Raw genomic sequence first — 18,429 nt, 5'->3', positions numbered from 1 at the left:
AATAATAATAATAATAATAATAATAACAAATAAAACTAAAAGTTTCATTTTCAAGGATCTGGGTATTAGTTCAAAGTACCCAAATCAGAGAGCGGCCAAAAGCTGCAAGCCCATGACCTATAGGATAGGTAGAGGTGGAAGCTGGCCCTGGGGCATCGGCATTCAGTTGGCAGGAAAAGAAAGGCCACGGGAGTGGTTGTGCAGTTCAGAATGGGGCTGGGGGTGGCAGTTGCCTCTTGAGAAGGTCAGAGAAGACTGTGAGTCAGATCCCCTAAATAGTCACACATCCCCTAAGTTCTAAGGACGCTCAGAGCAGGACAAGCACCTACCCTTAGCTTTTCACCTCAAATAAACTCAAGAGAACAGAGATATCCCAGAGTAGACGCAAGAGGTCAAATCCAGGGCAAGCATGAGAATTAAGGGTACCATGGCTCAGGCCTGTAATCCCAGCTACTCGGAAGGCTGAGGTGAGAGGGTTAGAGCCCAGGAATTCGAGACCAGCCTGGGCAACGTAACAAGACCCCATCTCTTAATAAAAAGAGAGAGAGAATTGAACATGTCCGTCAGTGCTAAAGGAAGGAGGCCGTGCAAGGCAGAGAGGACTCCTTTGGAACTGTCTTGTCCATAAGCTCAGAACTGTGTACAGCTCTCTTTAAGTCTAGAACCAGTGCCAAAACAGCCAGCCTGGCCAAGGGCAGATGAGGTGACTGGTGGAATCGGCAGCTTCCAGAAGGCAGGTTGCAACCATGACTAGAGTGAGTCTGCCTTTAACATGCAGCAAGAAAATTCCTCTCCTAAGATTTCACATAGATCACTCTATTGCTTGAAGGTCATAGACTCTTAGGAGGAAATGGAAATTTACAAAAACCGAAAAATTGATTTATTAAGGAAAAAATTACAGTAACAAGTGCATTTCTGTTCTGCTAATATTTGATTTAGACATGTGATACTTCTGCAAATTATACTCTGCATGTATACTTAAGTAAAACAGTGTAAATATCATTAAAATGAGAATAATACTGAAATTTAATTTTCTAAATCAATTTTCCCTGGCAATGAGTTTTAAATCTATCTTCTTTCTTCTGAATGCAAAAAAGTGGAGATGTTAGGTGATTCGTTATCCAAAAAAAAGTGCGTTTCTGACAAACCAAAACACTTAATGACATTATTACCACAGCTGCAATATAAATAAATATCTTATCTTCTGGCTATTTAATACAGCAATAACCTTTACAAGCTAATATTTACCAGGCACAACCCACAAAATAGCCACAAACCTTATTATGCTAGTGCCCACATTGATATGCTGATGATAATTTGTGATTATAAATGTTTATGTCACTTCTGTAATTAAGGGGTTAGGATGACGTTAGTAGAGAGAGTTTATATTCTCCCAAAGGAGCAAAAATTCACAGATCCATTAGAGGCCAAATAAATGTATGCCTCTCTGAAATATTTGTATGCTGATAAGCTCATGGGAAGTTTGCTCTTTAAAAAAATAGTCTGAAGGAATTTAGGCGGAGCAATCATAGTCTATTGAATACAATACATTCATCATAATTTTCATTCACTGGCTGGCCACCTTGCATTGCAATATCTTAAGTGAGACACCCGTTAAGACTAGTCAGCCCTCTGGCTTTAGATTATCCTGGTGAAGAAAAAATGTCAAGAAGCTAACACTAAAGCAGATTAGATTTTCAGAAATTCTGAAAATTCAATGCATTTTGATTTTTAGATCTCCATGATACACTAACATGCATGTTTATGATTTTACATCAATGCTACCATACCATACATTCCAGGATTCTTTTTTTTTTTTTTTTTTTTGAGATGGAATCTTGCTCTGGTACCCAGACTGGAGTGAAGTGGCGCAATCTCAGGTCACTGCAACCTCTGCACCCCCAGGTTCAAGTGATCCTTCTGCCTCAGCCTCCCTAGTAGCTGGGATTACAGGCATGTGCCACCATGCCTGGCTAAATTTTGTATTTTTAGTAGAGATGGAGCTTCACCATGTTGGCCAGGCTGGTCTCAAACTCCTGGCCTCAGGTAATCCACCCGCCTCGGCCTCCCAAAGTTCTGGGATTACAGGTGTGAGCCACCGCACACAGCCCATTCCAGGATTATTATTTAATGTAGTGTTTTGTTTTCTTTTTCTCTTTTTTTTCTGTTTCCTCCCCTCTGTTCCTTTTCTCAACCCACATTACTCACCCCCAACCAAGGGAACTAGTATTATAGAACATGTAATTTTTCATATTTTTTGCAGATGTGCATACATGTAGGTGTATATACATAACAGAGATTTTCATCGTTTTATATAAATAGGATCATAATATGATCGTAATATAAACACTTAAGCAACTCGATTTTCTCAATACCTTTGCAGGAATCCCTGCACATCAACTAGTATAGCTGTAATTTATTCTTTTCAATGGCTGCATAATCCTCTATTTGTGAATCACAATAATTATATAACCTTTTCCCTATTAGATATTCTCTTTGTTTCCATTTTTTGCTACCATGAAAAATGTTGCAGTAAATATCATTGAAAATGTACTTGTATACTGGAATTTTAATATTATGGGACAAATCCCCAGTGATGAAGTTACTGAGTTACAAGATGTTTTTGGTTTTAATAGATTGCTTTCCTAAAAGGCTCTAGCAATTAACATTTCCTTCAACAATTTGGGACCATACACTTGTCCTGACATCCTGTCCACCAGTGATATCCTTTTTTTTTTTTTTTTTTTTAGACGGAGTCTTGCTGTGTCACCCAGGCTGGAGTGCATTGGCATGATCTTGGCGCACTGCAAGCTGTCCTCCTGGGTTCACACTATTCTCCTGCCTCAGCCTCCCGAGTAGCTGGGACTACAGGCGCCTGCCACCACGCCCGGCTAATTTTTTGTATTTTTATTAGAGATGGTGTTTCACCGTGTTAGCCAGGATGGTCTTCATCTCCTGACCTCGTGATCCGCCCACCTCGGCCTCCCAAAGTGCTGGGATTACAGGCGTGAGCTACCGCACCCAGCCAATATTCTTCTTTTTAATCTTTGCTAATGTGTCTGGAATAAAATGGCATCTTGTTTTAATTTATATTCCCTTATCTGCTAGTAAATTCAGGTGCCTTCCCATGCTTATTTGCTTTTTGGATTTGTGCATCTTGAATTTTCTACTTAAATTTTTTGCTCACTTTTCTGTTGGTCTATATTTTTGGTAGTCATTTGTTAGCACTCTTTGCATATTAAAAATATGAACCCTTTATTTATATCTGTGTTGTAAATATAGCCTTCCAAGTCTATCATGTGTGTTTTGACTTTGTTGCCAAATAAAGGTTTTTGCCTATATTTAATAGGCAAATATGTCTATCTTTTTTATGACTTCTGAATCTTGATAAAAACATTCACACCGCTAGATTGTTCATGAATTATCCCAGATTTTCTTCCAAGAGCTTTATTATTTATTTTATTTACATTTATCTTTAAAGCATGAGAAATTTATTTTTATATGTGATGACAATAGTGATCCTGTTCACAGAAGTGTATGAATATCTACTATTCACTTAGCACTACATCTCTAAGCTGAAATGAAATCACAGTCTTTAATCTCCAAACACTACCACATGTAGATCACCAATGAAATGACACAAAGACATCAAAACCTAAGTCATGATCCCCACCATCTAGAGACTTCTAGTTCCACTATTAAAAAAAAAAAATCACAGTGAAAAATAGTAAGCGGCAAGACTATGGGATTAGGTTCTATATTAGTTTTCCAGGGCTGCCATAATAAAGTACCATAGACTAAGTGATTTAAACAGCAGAAACTTACTTTCTCACAGTTCTTGAGGCTAGAAGTTCAAGATCAAGGTGTCAGCAAGGTTGTTTTCCTCTGAGACCTTTTTCCTTGCCTTTAGATGGTCATCTTCTCATGGTCTTCTATTTGTGTGTGTCTGTCTGTTTTTTTTTATTATACTTTAAGTTTTAGAGTACATGTGTACAACGTGCATGTTTGTTACATATATATACATGTGCCATGTTGGCGTGCTGCACCCATTAACTCGTCATTTAACATTAGGTATATCTCCTAATGATATCCCTCCCCCCTCCCCCCACCCCACAACAGGCACCGGTGTGTGATGTTCCCTTTCCTGTGTCCATGTGTTCTCATGGTTCAATTCCCACCTATGAGTGAGAACATGCAGTGTTTGGTTTTTTGCCCTTGCAATAGTTCACTGAGAATGATGGTTTCCAGCTTCATCCATGTCCCTACAAAGGATATGAACTCATCATTTTTTTATGGCTGCATAGTATTCCATGGTGTATATGTGCCACATTTTCTTAATCCAGTCCATCATTGTTGGACATTTGGGTTGGCTCCAAGTCTTTGCTATTGTGAATAGTGCCGCAGTAAACATACGTGTGCATGTGTCTTTATAGCAGCATGATTTATAATCCTTTGGGTATATACCCAGTAATGGGATTGCTGGGTCAAATAGTATTTCTAGTTCTAGATCCCTGAGGAATCACCACACTGACTTCCACAATGGTTGAACTAGTTTACAGTCCCACCAACAGTGTAAAAGTGTTCCTATTTCTCCACATCCTCTCTAGCACCTGTTGTTTCCTGACTTTTTAATAATCACCATTCTAACTGGTGTGAGATGGTATCTCATTGTGGTTTTGATTTGCATTTCTCTGATGGCTGGTGATGATGAGCATTTTTTCATGTGTCTTTTGGCTGCATAAATGTCTTCTTTTGAGAAGTGTCTGTTCATATCCTTTGCCCACTTTTTGATGGGGTTGTTTGTTTTTTTTCTTGTAAATTTGTTTGAGTTCATTGTAGATTCTGGATATTAGCCCTTTGTCAGATGAGTAGATTGCAAAAATTTTCTCCCATTCTGTAGGTTGCCTGTTCACTCTGATGGTGGTTTCTTTTGCTGTGCAGAAGCTCTTTAGTTTAATTAGATCCCATTTGTCAATTTTGGCTTTTGTTGCCATTGCTTTTGGTGTTTTAGACATGAAGTCCTTGCCCATGCCTATGTCCTGAATGGTATTGCCTAGGTTTTCTTCTAGGGTCTTTATGGTTTTAGGTCTAACATTTAAATCTTTAATCCGTCTTGAATTAATTTTTGTATAAGGTGTAAGGAAGGGATCCAGTTTCAGCTTTCTACATATGGCTAGCCAGTTATCCCAGCACCATTTATTAAATAGGGTATCCTTTCCCCATTTCTTGTTTTTGTCAGGTTTGTCAAAGATCAGATAATTGTAGATAAGTAGCATTATTTCTGAGGGCTCTGTTCTGTTCCATTGGTCTATATCTCTGTTTTGGTACCAGTACCATGCTGTTTTGATTACTGTAGCCTTGTAGTATAGTTTGAAGTCAGGTAGCGTGATGCCTCCAGCTTTGTTCTTTTGGCTTAGGATTGACTTGGCAATGTGGGCTCTTTTTTGGTTCCATATTAACTTTAAAGTAGTTTTTCCAATTCTGTGAAGAAAGTCATTGGTAGCTTGATGGGGATGGCATTGAATCTATAAACAAACCACTGCTCAGTGAAATAAAAGAGGATACAAACAAATGGAAGAACATTCCATGCTCATGGGTAGGAAGAATCAATATCATGAAAATGGCCATACTGCCCAAGGTAATTTATAGATTCAATGTGTGTGTCTGTCTTAATCTCCTGTTCTTTTAAGGACAGCAGTCACATTAGATTAGGACCCACTTTAATGACATCATTTTAACTTAATTACCTCGCTAAAGACCCCATCTCCAAATACAGTCACATTCTGAGCTACTGGAGGTTAAGATTTCAACATGTGAATTTTGAGGTGACACAATTCAGCCTGTAACAAGTTTAAAATGGCTTGTGCAACTAGCAAGTACCATTTATGCTCAATGAAAGAGAGATCACTGGGGAGTCAGTGAAAGCTTCATGAAAGAGATAGGATTGAAAATAGACATTGAACAAGCTTAAGATTTCAGTGAGGCTATGAAAAGCTTTTCTATGAGAAGGTGAGAAAAAGCAAAGTTACAGCTATAAACGTCGTCTGTTAGGGCTTCAGTGAGATAACTGGACTGACAAGAGGAGAATGTTCATTTGTGGGGAAATGGGAGATAAAACTGAAATTGCTAAGATTGCAAATAACCTGGAGTCAGAAGTTTAACTTGATGAAGAAGGAAAAAAGGCATCATCATAAATTTTTGAAACTTGAAATTTCACAATTAAAGTGGTATTTAAGAAAGGAAAATCTGGGCCAGGTGTGGTGGTTCACGCCTGTAATCCCAGCACTTTGGGAGGCTGAGGTGAGCAGATCACCTGAGGTCAAGAGTTTGAGACCAGGCTGGCTAACATGCTGAAACCCCATCTCTACTAAAAATATAAAAATTAGCTGGGCACGGTGGCAAGCACCTATAATCCCAGCTCCTTGGGAGGCTGAGGCAGGAGAATAGCTTGAACCAGGGAGGCGGAGCTTGCAGTGAGCCAAGATTGCACCATTGCACTCCATTGAGGTGGAGACAGAGCAAGACTCCACCTCAAAAAAAAAAGAAAAAGGAAAATCTGGTTTTCATTTGTGAGATAAAGCATAGAAACCATATTAAGACTCTACCACAGTTATTAAATGAGTCATTTCATCCAGAGTGATTGCAATGGCAAATGAGACTAGGTGGTGGATGAATATTAGATATTTCAAAGGATGTGTCAAAACAATGGACAGAAGTTAATGATTGCTTGTCTGTAGGAAATGAAGAAGAGGCACACGGCATAGGTGTTATCCGCGTTCTCAACCTGGGAAGCAGAAATAATGCTGCCATTGAGGGTGTAGTGTACAGAATCTTAGATGGAGAAGAGTGATGACTGCGGGTTCATTTGAGTCTGAGAGAGAAGTATTCAGTAAGGAGTAAGAAATTAGGGCAGGAGATTGTGGGATGGGAGGGTCAAACCCGAGGTGTGCATTAGGAACACCAGAAATTGCCAGGACCTGAGGAGAGGATGATTCAATCCAGGAGGCAAGGGGAAGATCACTTAGTCATCTTAAGCACTTACTATGTGTCAAGTATTTCTATAAGTACTGGGAATACAAAGAAAAATAAGATAAGGCATCTGCCTTCAGAAACTTTATCCTGAGTCATGAAGACAAGGGGTGTTTAATAATGCTTAATGAAGAAGGGTCAGAGACAACAGGGACAGATAAAGGACCTTTGGATTTGTTGGTGAAATGCACCCTTCACCTTCTATTAGGTTGGTGCAAAGGGAATTACGCAATTCCCTTTGCACCAACCTAATAGAAAGCATTTTCAATAGAGAAATCAGATTGAATGGGGGAATATTTGATGAAAAAATGAACACAAGATCAATAATGCCCTTATTCCCAGAACCTTTTTCTGTTTTTCACTCTCTTGGCAGTTATTCAGCTTCTTGGCCATCTTCATTTTAATTAACTTGTATTATGATAGTAATGTTCTGATATTTTAATTCGGATTTTAAATAATATTAAAGCCAAGTTAAAATTTAGTCACATATCACATTCATCTTTCTAAAAATATTAAGAATATCTAATAACTTATACCATATTTTTATGTTTCTTGCCATTCAGATTCAAATGAGTAATATAAATGGATATGACAAATGCATTTTGAAATGATAAAACTTTGCGAGAGCCAATAGAAGCTATTTAATAATCAGCACTGAGAGAGAGGATAATGAGAAGGAAAAAAATAAAAGACCACTATTTATGATGGTGGCAAGAATTCAGGCCTTACCATCTTTCCTCGTGCCTGTGACAGTCTAAGATGGATCCAGAAATGGCTCAGATATTTGGACTCCCTCCACCTCCTCCATCTATTCCTTGAAAAAGGGAGAGAGGGAATGGGAGATGAACCCCAGGGATTGGTTGGACAAGTTCTTTCACTTTTATTTATTACTAATCTGTACTAACATGGTCTCATTGACAAAGATCTCTTTTTGTTTTATTCAAAAAAGACAGTAATGTGTGATTGTTGAGGTTTCTCTGAGGAGCGTTGTTCCATGCACTACACCTCTGTGAAGTACTCCCAGTTAGCTGATCTCCTTTGTCACCCAGAAATTTCCCATACCTTTTGGAATGAATGAGCTGGATAATGTCAGAATATGAATGCTGCTGTGATCAGTTATCTTCACCTAGTGGGCTGATCAGGGAACTAGAAAGTTAGACGTCTATGAGTCTTTCACCCTCGGTTGAGGCTGATTTACACTTGCCAGTCACAGTTGTTTACATATAATAAATATAAATATTCATTTATTCGATTAATCTAGTTTGGGACAGCTCTGTTTCTCTGTGTATTTCAACATCTGGGGATTAGGAATCATCACTGCCCCTTTACTGTATGCAAGAATGAGCTATTACTGCTTTTAAAGTCCTACCTAGAAATATGTGCTCAGGTATATTGAATGAAGCCTTCCAATAAGTACCATACCCAACTCACACTTTTATCCTGATCTGTCGAGCAGACATTCTTGCACAAACGGAGTCGGTGGATGGGGTGGTCAAGAATCGTGAAAAAAATAGAAATATGTAATGAGTTCTATTAGCTCTGTAAATATAAAGCCACTTGTAATGAACATGAACATCCAAGTGTACAGATCACCAGAGGCTCTGACAGTGTTGCTCCAGGTTTGAGATCTTGGCTATATTAACAGAAAGAGTAGGAAAAGACAAAAAAAATTTATTCTTTCTTGGTCACTCTTTTAATATCATATCTAAAACTGCTGCTAGTTTGAGGTTCTAAATTTTGGAGAAAGAATAGATTAGGCTTTTGAGAAAGAGTCAACCCTGCAAATGAGCTGTCTCTTCATTTGGGGCCATAACATAGGAGGCAGTACCTAAAAATGAAGATCGTGCAGTGCTTGGATAGACGGGTCACTGTGTGAGGCTGGTACAAGGGGGAGGGAAGGGACAGAAGAGATTCTGTGAGCATAACATTCCTTTTTAAAATTTTTTCTGGCAGCTTTGACCCCTGACCTCATCCATCCTCTGAACTGCTCTACTCAATTCCATGTGACCAAACTGTGCATTCTTTCTCCTTCCTTCCTTCCTTCCTTCCTTCCTTCCTTCCTTCCTTCCTTCCTTCCTTCCTCCCTCCCTCCCTTCCTTTCCTTTTTTTTTTTTCTTGAGACAGAGTTTTGTTCTTGTCGCCCAGGCTGGAGTGCAATGGCATGGTCTTGACTCATTGCAACCTCTGCCTCCCAGCTTCAAGCAATTCTCCTGCCTCAGCCTCCCAAGTAGCTGGGATTACAGGTGCCCACCACCACGCGTGACTAATTTTTTTGTATTTTTAGTAGAGACGGGATTTCATCATGTTGGCCAGGCTGGTCTCGAACTCCTGACCTCAAGTGATCTGCCTGCCTCGGCCTCCCAAAGTGCTGGGATAAGAGGCGTGAACCACTGCACCTGGCTGCATTGTTTTTCTTTTTCTTCCTCGTTTTCTTCCCCTTAGCTCTCAATGTCCTAGACCACCAGACAACTAGAGGAAAGCATGTGGTGAGGAGTAGGATAAGGGTTGGTTATGCAGTAAATGCATTTCCTTTTTCTTCAGCCTTAGCCTCAGTCATATGTATATAATTTCTTATTTATCCCAAAAGGAAAACATCACTTGATAATAGTCTTTGTAATTGAATACTTTTATGATCACCTTTCTTATAGGTATCTCTAAAGGAGAGGAGCCAAAAATATTGAGACCCCCAAGACGACCCCGGAAACCCAAAACATTAAATAACCCTGAAGACTCCACATACTATTATCTACTACATGTAAGTGGCTCACTCTTACTATCAGATGGGAGCCATCTACTAATGGCCAGTGTGAAAACTGTGGCTAGATTAGTTCAGGCACAAAGGAAGGCCTGGCAGGACAGAGATGCCCTTGGTCTCCTCTTCACTGCCCTCCCCGGGCTGGGGATCTGGGCACTTTGATCTCCTCCAGCCCTTCTTCCTCGCATTCAAGCCTCTCCCATGGTAGTATCTACCATGTCCTCCTTGCAGCTTTCTCTGCTTGTCCATTAATATGAGCTGATATGAAAATATCCACTTAGAAAGAGAAACCCATCATAGCAGGAGCTCTCCAGAGAGGGGCCCTGGTGTAAATGGGTGGGTTATGGTGAAACTAGGAGAAAAGGAAAGAAGAGGAGAAACAGACGTTTATTAAGCATCTTTTAAATTCCAGGCCTAGAATAAGGCTTGTTCACATACACTGTGATAGCTAATCCTGGAAATATCCCTGAATGTATTATCCATATCTCTCAGATTAGGATTCTGAGACACAGATAAGCATGCCTTAGCTGCCAGGCCATTCATTTTATTGAGGTCTTCTGACCCCACAGCTCCTGCTCACTAACAGTATGAGGACTCATTGGCGTCGCCCCTGATAGCCTGGCCTTCTTCTCATGTTCCTGTTCTCTATGAATGCCACGTAATCTACATGGTCTCATAAACCAAGAACCTGGGAGTCATTCTGGATTTTGTCCTCTCTCTCATACCTGTGATCCATCAGTGGCTGTAACTGTGGCTTCTACCTGCAAAAGCTCACTTCAACTCATTTCCCCCCTCTAACCTCACAGCAATTACCATATTTCAGACTATTAATTGTTTTCCACTCTGGAATATTTCACGTCCCACGTAACTGCCTAATTGCATCCTCTCCAGCCTGCACCTGAAAATGTCTCTAAGCCATAGAGACAAATGTCTCTAAACCATGCTCCTCCCTTAATTGTTCCTTTAATGGCTCAGCAACTCCTTCAGGATGAAGTCCTCATTCCTTCCAAGGCCTTCTTCGTGGGATCCAGGACTGCTTTTCAGCCTCTTTTCTCGCCCTCTTTTTGTCCTCGAGCCATAGTGAACTGCTTGAAACTCTGCTGGTGAGCTGCATTCCCTTTTGCTCCCAAGGCCTTTGCACCCTCTGGCTGGTCCCTTCGTTTGCAATATTTATTCACTCTTCCACCCCCCACTGCCACAGTGAGAGAGCAGCACTCCCCTACGCCCTGGAGAACCCAGAGGATGTGTCGAAACCCAGAGAATCAGTTGGAAATAAGTTTCCCACCTCGCAGGCAGAAAATGAAGTTCACACTTGACCTCCAAGTTCGCCAGTCTTCTCTAGTTCTTTCCCTCCTCTCTAGTGATTTCTTTTCAGTTTCCACAGATGGTTGTCTGTGGAAACCCATTCTCTTCCCCTCTCATTTCCTTTAGACAATCCCATTAGCTACTACAACCTCAGTGACTGCTGATTTCTGAATCTTGATCGCTGGCTTAGATCTCTCTGTAGCTCCAGACTCAAATATCAAACTACCTAATGTTTGTTTTACATATTCTACATAGATACACACAGGCATCCATGTATACATATATAGAGATATATACACACACATACACATCCATACATGGGCGCACACACTCACAGCTTTGTTGAGATATAAATCACATGCCATACAATTCACCCACCTTAATATACATTAAATGGTTTTTAGTACAGTAATCACAATCAATTTTACCACATTTTCATCACCTTAAAAAGAAACCCATTAGAAGTCACTTCCCACTCCCGACTGCCTGCCCCAAGCCCTGGGCGATCACCAATCTAGTTTTCTGTTTCTGTAGATTTGCCTATTCTGGACATTTCCTATAAATAGAATCACAAAATATGTGGTCTTTTGTGAATAGTCAACAAATTTTAGAAGCCAGTAATCTGACTATTACCTTGACTTCTCCCTCGTTCTCATCTTCCATATTCAAAACTCTAAATCCAAATATCTCTTGAGTTTCTGTTTCTCTCTATGCTCTGTGCTAATACCCTCTTCCAGGCCAGCATGTCTTGTCAGTAGTTCTGAGTCACTCCTCTTACTGGTCCCTTGGTCTTGTTTTTCCCCTTCTAATTAACATATTTTCCACACTGTAGCCTGAGTTGTATTTCTAAAATTAATATCCAATTATACTATCCTCCCATTGATGGAACTTTTCTGTTACTTCCCACTGTCCTAAGATATGAAGGTCTGTCAAAATCTGGGCCCTGCTCACCTTTCCATCCTCTGTGCTTGATATTCATTCATTCACCCCTCCAAACTCCACTCCAGCCCTTCCTTCCCAGCAACCTGCATTCTCCTCCTTCAAATTGTCCATGAACATTTGTCCTTGGGCATGCCCTTTTCTCAGCCTAAAACACACATCTTCTTCCTCTTCTTGTCTTTCGTGATCAAAACACCCCCAGCTTAGATGTCTTTTTCTTCAGGAAACCTTCTTGTCACTCCCAAATCCCAAGAGCACTCTTCCTATATCCTCCCGAAGAAGCCCATACTTCCCTTTTATGACACTTTATCATGCTAAAGAGGGATTGGTGTGGCTTCCACGAGGTCAAGGAGTGCCTATTGCATTCAACCTGACACATAGCAGGCATGCAATAAATATGTGTTGTACAAATGAGAGCAATGAAATAAAAGAATGAAAAACAAATAGGAATAAAGTGAGAAAAATCTAAAATTCCAGATACCTGCGTTTGACAGTCACTTTATGTGAAGCCGATTAAGAAATGAAATTGATTTTTTTCTATGCTGTCAATTTAAAAAGCAGCAAATACTCTGACATTTGTTCATGCAGTTAAATAGAACAGCAGAAACAAGATTAGAAATTACCAAACATTCCCTGTTAACCCTGAGTTTAAGTAGTCAGTGATACTCAATGGTCTTTATTAAGTGCAACTGAAATGACAAGTGATTGTGATGGCTTCAACAGCAGATACTATTCCCAGTATGAGAAACTGTAAAAGACCTGAACTGAAGTGAAATGTTATTACTAACAACCAGTGAGAACTGTGGAGCAAATTCTGAGCCTCACAAATGAGTTCCATCCCCAAGAAGCTTACTTTGTCATCACACTATTATTTTTAAGTGACTATATTTCCATACATCCTAAGTCATTAGGGAATAGGATCCTTTTTTATAACTCTGAGTTTGAAATCTATGGCTTCAATGAAAAATAAAACACAGAAAAGGAGTATATTATTACAAGTGAAAATATACCATGTGTTCATATTTATCTGGCCCTTCCCAGGATTTGAGGCATTACACATAGTGAGAAGTGTGACTGTAATGAGGCCCCACTCCCTTTAGCCACCAAACACTTTCTGTAATTTCAAATGTTTTTCATTAAAGTCTTTCTAAAATATACTGCATATTTTAAACCCTTTCTTGATGACCCAGGGTCACTTCAGTGAATGAAAATTCTCTTTACTTTTTTTAATGTTTTATTTTTCAGTTTTATGGATACATACTAGTTGTACATGTTTATGGAATACATGTGATATTTCGATACAAGCATACAATGTGCAATGATCAAATCAGGGTAACTGGAGTATCCATCATCTCAAGCATTTATTTCTTTGTGTTAGGAACATCCCAATTCCACTGTTTTAGTTATTTTGAAATATACAATACAGTATTGTGAACTTTTATTGTAGCACTATTCAAAATGTTTGTACTTGATTCTTGTTACTGAAACACCAGGGGTTTGGTTGAGGTCCGGCTGCACGCCACACAGAAAGACAATCACTGAACCAAGTATTGCCAAGGAGGAAGGCCTTAATCAGGTGCTGCAGCCCAGGAGACACGAGCTCAGTCTCAAATCCATCTCCCTTACAGACTAATGCCGGGATTTATATAGCAGGGAAGAAATGTAACAATGTTTAAGAAAACAAGAACTGGGGAGGGGCAAGGAAGCAATCATGGTGAATGAGTGCAGTGTTGTGGTGAGTTTCAGTCCTTTTTTTGAGAGGCCTGAAGGTTATTTCCTGAGGAGGGAACTCAGATAAAACAAAAGTTTCAAACTTTAAGACCAGAAGGGTTAGTTTCTATGTTTATCAAAAAGAACAGCCTATGGGGCTATTGGGTTGGTTTCATTTGGATCTATACTTACCAGAGAGGATCTCTGACTGCCATGGCTAAGGCAGCACCCAATCTCTCTGTATGTCCCTGGCCTGCTTCATTTTTCTCCAGTGCATTTTGCGTTTGTTATTGTTGTTGTTGTTGTTGTTGTTTTTGAGGCAGAGTCTCACTTTGTTGCCCAGGCTGGAATGCAGTGGCCCGATCTCAACTCACTGCAACCTCTGCCTCCCAGGTTCAAGCGATTCTCCTGCCTTAGCCTCCCAAATAGCTGGGATTACAGGCACCTGCTGCCATGCCCAGCTAAATTTTTTGTATTTTTAGTAAAGCCGGGATTTCACCATGTTGGCCAGGCTGGTCTCGAACTCCTGACCTCAGGTGATCTGCCCACCTTGGCCTCCCAAAGTGCTGGAATTACAGGTGTGAGCCACCACACCCAGCCTTCTTCACTGCATTTATAAATATTTATTTGTCTACTTGTCTCCTGTGTGACTTCCCCCTCTAAACTAGAAGCTCTATGGAGGCAGGGCCTATGCTCGCTGTTACAGCCACAGTCCTCAGAACACTGTGCTGCTAACATTGTAACTAGAAAACTGTTAAATAATAGACCGCTGTAGTACAGTACTCTCAGGGGCTGTTGAGTTGTAGAAAATTATTTCCTTTACATTTGCCCAACACAAACATCTCTGCTTTCAATTGTTTTGCTATTTTTATTGTTTTTGTGTTTTTTTTTTTCTCCTTGGATATCACTTCTTACAATGGTGACTCTGGCAGCCTTAACATCAGTATTGCCTCTTTCCTATGACTTGATGCTCTTTATCTCTACGTCCAGGAAATGCTGCTGCTGTGTCCTAAATAAGAGTGAGCCAAGCCGCAGAAGCGTGCCTGTGGAGGAGAGCATTAGCAGAGTGCGCACGGCCTGTCGTACTGCCTGGGCTAACACTCAAAGCTGTGCAGCATCAGCAAAAATGACTCAGGGCCAAGTTTCCTCAAAAAAACGAGTAATCGAACACAATCTTATCAGAGATCCCTTCCAATTCTATCATTCTTTCCAGTACTTTCCCTGAACTACAGCAGTAGCTAGTTTGGCCACTCCAAAGTCTTTTTCTTCCTAACTTCAACGTTTTAGCTCCTTCTTCATCCATCTAAATAAAGAAATTGGTAGTGTATTACCAAAAGGAAAGTAAGATTGTGCTCACCATGATGTAATGGATACGAATTTTAACGTTTTGTCATAAAACATATTTCTTTATGTCGGGTGGGGCTGGAGGGGGAGTGCAGTGTGCCTGATTAAGGAACAGGTTCTTCAAAGTCTTCAGAGCTAAGACACTATTCTTTAAAGGCCTCCTCAAGAAATACCCAAGCCAGAAAATCTATGTGAGTCATGTTTGTCTCCTCTTTCTTTCTTCCCTCTACTCTGGTTCTACAAGAAACTGCCATGGGACATTTGCTTCTTTATTTTCATTTCAAATTCCAAGTTTTTAATTTGTAATTTCAAAACTATAATTGAAAACATTGTACATCTTAGCAAAAAGTCCCCACTATAAAGTCCATGAAATAAATTTCTTATAAAATCCTCACCTTTGAGGAGTGATATGCTTCCCTTTTCATGACAAAGGGTGGAGGTTAATGCATCATGCTCCCCTTTTAGCCCCATCTGTTAGGAAACTAAGAGACAAATGTAAGCCTCCATCTTAATGCACCTACCTCCTTTGCCTCCTTTGTTTCTCCATTTACAATTTTTACTTTATTACTTTGATTGTATAACAACTTATATTATGAGCCATCTTAAATAATCTTTGGAAAAATAAGATTATTGAATTACATTTCATGAGAATATTCTAACACAAGGCCACGCACGGTGGCTCACACCTATAATCCCAGCACTTGGAGAGGCCAAGGTGGGTGGATCGCTTGAGCTCAGGGGTTCGAGACCAGCCTGGGGAACATAGCGAAACCTCGTCTCCACAAAAAATACAAAAATTACCTGGGCGTGATGGGTCATGACTATAGGCCCAGCTACAACAATGGCTAAGGTAGGAGGATCACTGGAGCCCAGGAGGCAGAAGTTGCAGTGAGCCGAGATTGCACCGCTGCACTCCAGCCTGAGTCACAGAGCGAGACCCTGTCTCAAAAACAAAGAAAAGAAAAAAAGAATATTCTAACACAGGCAAGAGTGAAAGATGTCTGGACAATACGTCCTCTTCTAGGAATTCCTGTAACTGAGAACCAACTTATATACACCATGTCCCAGAGGGAAGTGCTGATCTGGTATAAATAGGATCTTCACCAGCCTGAGAATTCAAGGGCAGAACATTATTTGATTTGTGGTTATATATAGGGCATCTCTGTCACTCAACATAGCGCCATCACTTGAGCATAACTTTGAACTACAGGCAATTGTTACCTAGAACAAAAGGGACTTTTTTTCAGGTAATGGATGAGGGAGGCAGGACCTCTGTAGGAAACTACTACTGAAGTCATGTTAAAACAGAAACAACCACCACAACAAACACCACCCCAGTCCCAGAGATCTTTAACTGAACTGCTAATGGCCACTCTTCCTATGTGGGCAATGTAATTATTTGTAAGCGCCTCTTAGCCTAGGGCATTGGATCAAGAATGTGAAGTGATAGGAAATGGGAGAACAGGAATGTAATTGATATCCTGCCCTTACATTATTTCCTGAATGGTCTCCTCCTAGACTTGATGCAAGGAAGCACTCACTTCTACCTCATCCACCTGTTAAAATGCCAACCAATAAGAATAAAAGAAACCATGAACTGTTTCACTCATCTACTATTTTAGAGCATAACAAATGATAAATCCTGAAAAAAAACATGACTTACTGTGTCTCTAAGAATACTGGGGAAAACCCTCAGTATTTATAAACCATTATTAACTGTCATTTTTGTTATACAACACTTTTATGGTACCAGCCAACTTGATACCTGCTATAGGGTTTCCACAACTATAATATCTTCAGTTTGTTCAAGGTGAGTATGGTGTCTGTTTTCTCAGCCTAACAGACAAATATGCTGTGGCAACATGTAAATGTATGAGCTGAAATATATTGAAGTAGCACACACACGAAAACGCATTATTAATGCTGCAGTGCAAAAGATAATACTGGTTTGTATATAAGGTGAAACTTATATACAAAAGACCATTTTGTTAGTGTTCAAATTGAAGTATCAGTTAAAATATATCTAATTATTTCCATACTTGCATATCTTAATTTGTTCTGACCTTGATACATAAAGTTCTCAACTATGAAAACATTGTGCAAATGAAAACATGTTTCATCTGTGCTGCTACGTTTATGTCATAAATGGGTTCCTATAGGTTTATGAAGTCAATTCCATTCTTTTTGCGGACTTTTGCACCTGCCCTCCATATTCACCCATCTGTTTTACCTGCAGACAAAGAAGCAAGATATTCAAAGCAGCTTAATTAACCTGCTTCCATCACAACTGCATTTGTATAGAGAAATGGGCTTCCCAGAAATTTTACAGTTTGCTCCCATTTGTAGTAAATAGATCTTATGTAGCCTTGTCTATATTGGTCACTGTGTGGGAAATACATTTTTCATATGGAATGCAAAGATTCATTTCAGTTTAGGTGTGGCAAAAATAACCAGAAATTTATAATTAATAAAACTTGAGTAAATTATATTTCTTTAAGTTTTTAAAATATTGTATCCACTTGCTTATTTCTAACTTAGTCTTTTAAGAGTAAATGTATTTACATATTAAGATTATAGTAATATATCAATTATATTAAGATCATAATATTATATAGATCTTTTGAATTCTTCTTTCCTTTAGAAGTCAATCCAAGAAGAAAAACGAAGACCGAGGAAAGACAGGTAATTATTCCCAATTTCAATCAGTCATCTTATTCAAACAAAAATAAAAATCCATGTGTTCAAATTATGATTTAAAATCACCTATTTTAGGCCGGGTGCGGTGGCTCACGCCTGTAATCCCGGCACTTTGGGAGGCCAAGACTGGCGGATCACGGGGTCAGGAGATAGAGACCATCCTGGCTAACACGGTGAAACCCCGTTTCTACTAAAAATACAAAAAGAAAATTAGCCGGGTGTAGTGGCGGGCGCCTGTAGTCCCAGCTACTCAGGAGGCTGAGGCAGGAGAATGGTGTGAACCCAGGAGGCGGAGCTTGCAGTGAGCCGAGATCGCGCCACTGCACTCCAGCCTGGGCAGTCGACTGAGCAAGACTCCGTCTCAAAAAAAAAAAAAAAAAGAAGTCACCTGTTTTATATGGATAGATTTGGAAAGTAATGTGCACTCAATACTTTTATGTTACAAATATGTGATTTATATATAATTTATAAGATCCTGCCTACTGGAAATCTATGGAGCCAGCATAGCACTAAGAATTTAAATATGTTTTAAATGAATCGTACCCTCCCAATAGATAATTTGCTTTTCTTGTTCCATGGAATGGTTTTGCTTGGGCAATTTGAACATGCCTGTATTCATGAATTTTCTTTCCCCAACTCCTTTTTGCTTT

General features: G+C 39.7%; 1 protein-coding gene across 1 annotated transcript in view; it reads left to right on the top strand.

Moving 5' to 3' along the window:
- Window positions 1-18,429, top strand: part of MYO3A (myosin IIIA) — a 276,610-nt gene that overhangs the window by 247,879 nt on the left and 10,302 nt on the right. Inside the window, exons 32-33 of the mRNA XM_032144934.2 lie at window positions 9,678-9,784; window positions 17,724-17,764. Of these exons, the coding sequence (XP_032000825.1) occupies window positions 9,678-9,784; window positions 17,724-17,764 (148 nt within the window). The remainder of the gene's footprint in view (window positions 1-9,677; window positions 9,785-17,723; window positions 17,765-18,429) is intronic.

The sequence above is a fragment of the Hylobates moloch genome, unplaced genomic scaffold, assembly GCF_009828535.3.
Source record: "Hylobates moloch isolate HMO894 unplaced genomic scaffold, HMol_V3 SCAFFOLD_3, whole genome shotgun sequence".
Classification (NCBI taxonomy): Eukaryota; Metazoa; Chordata; class Mammalia; order Primates; family Hylobatidae; genus Hylobates; species Hylobates moloch.
This window is presented reverse-complemented; position numbering and strand designations above follow the sequence as displayed.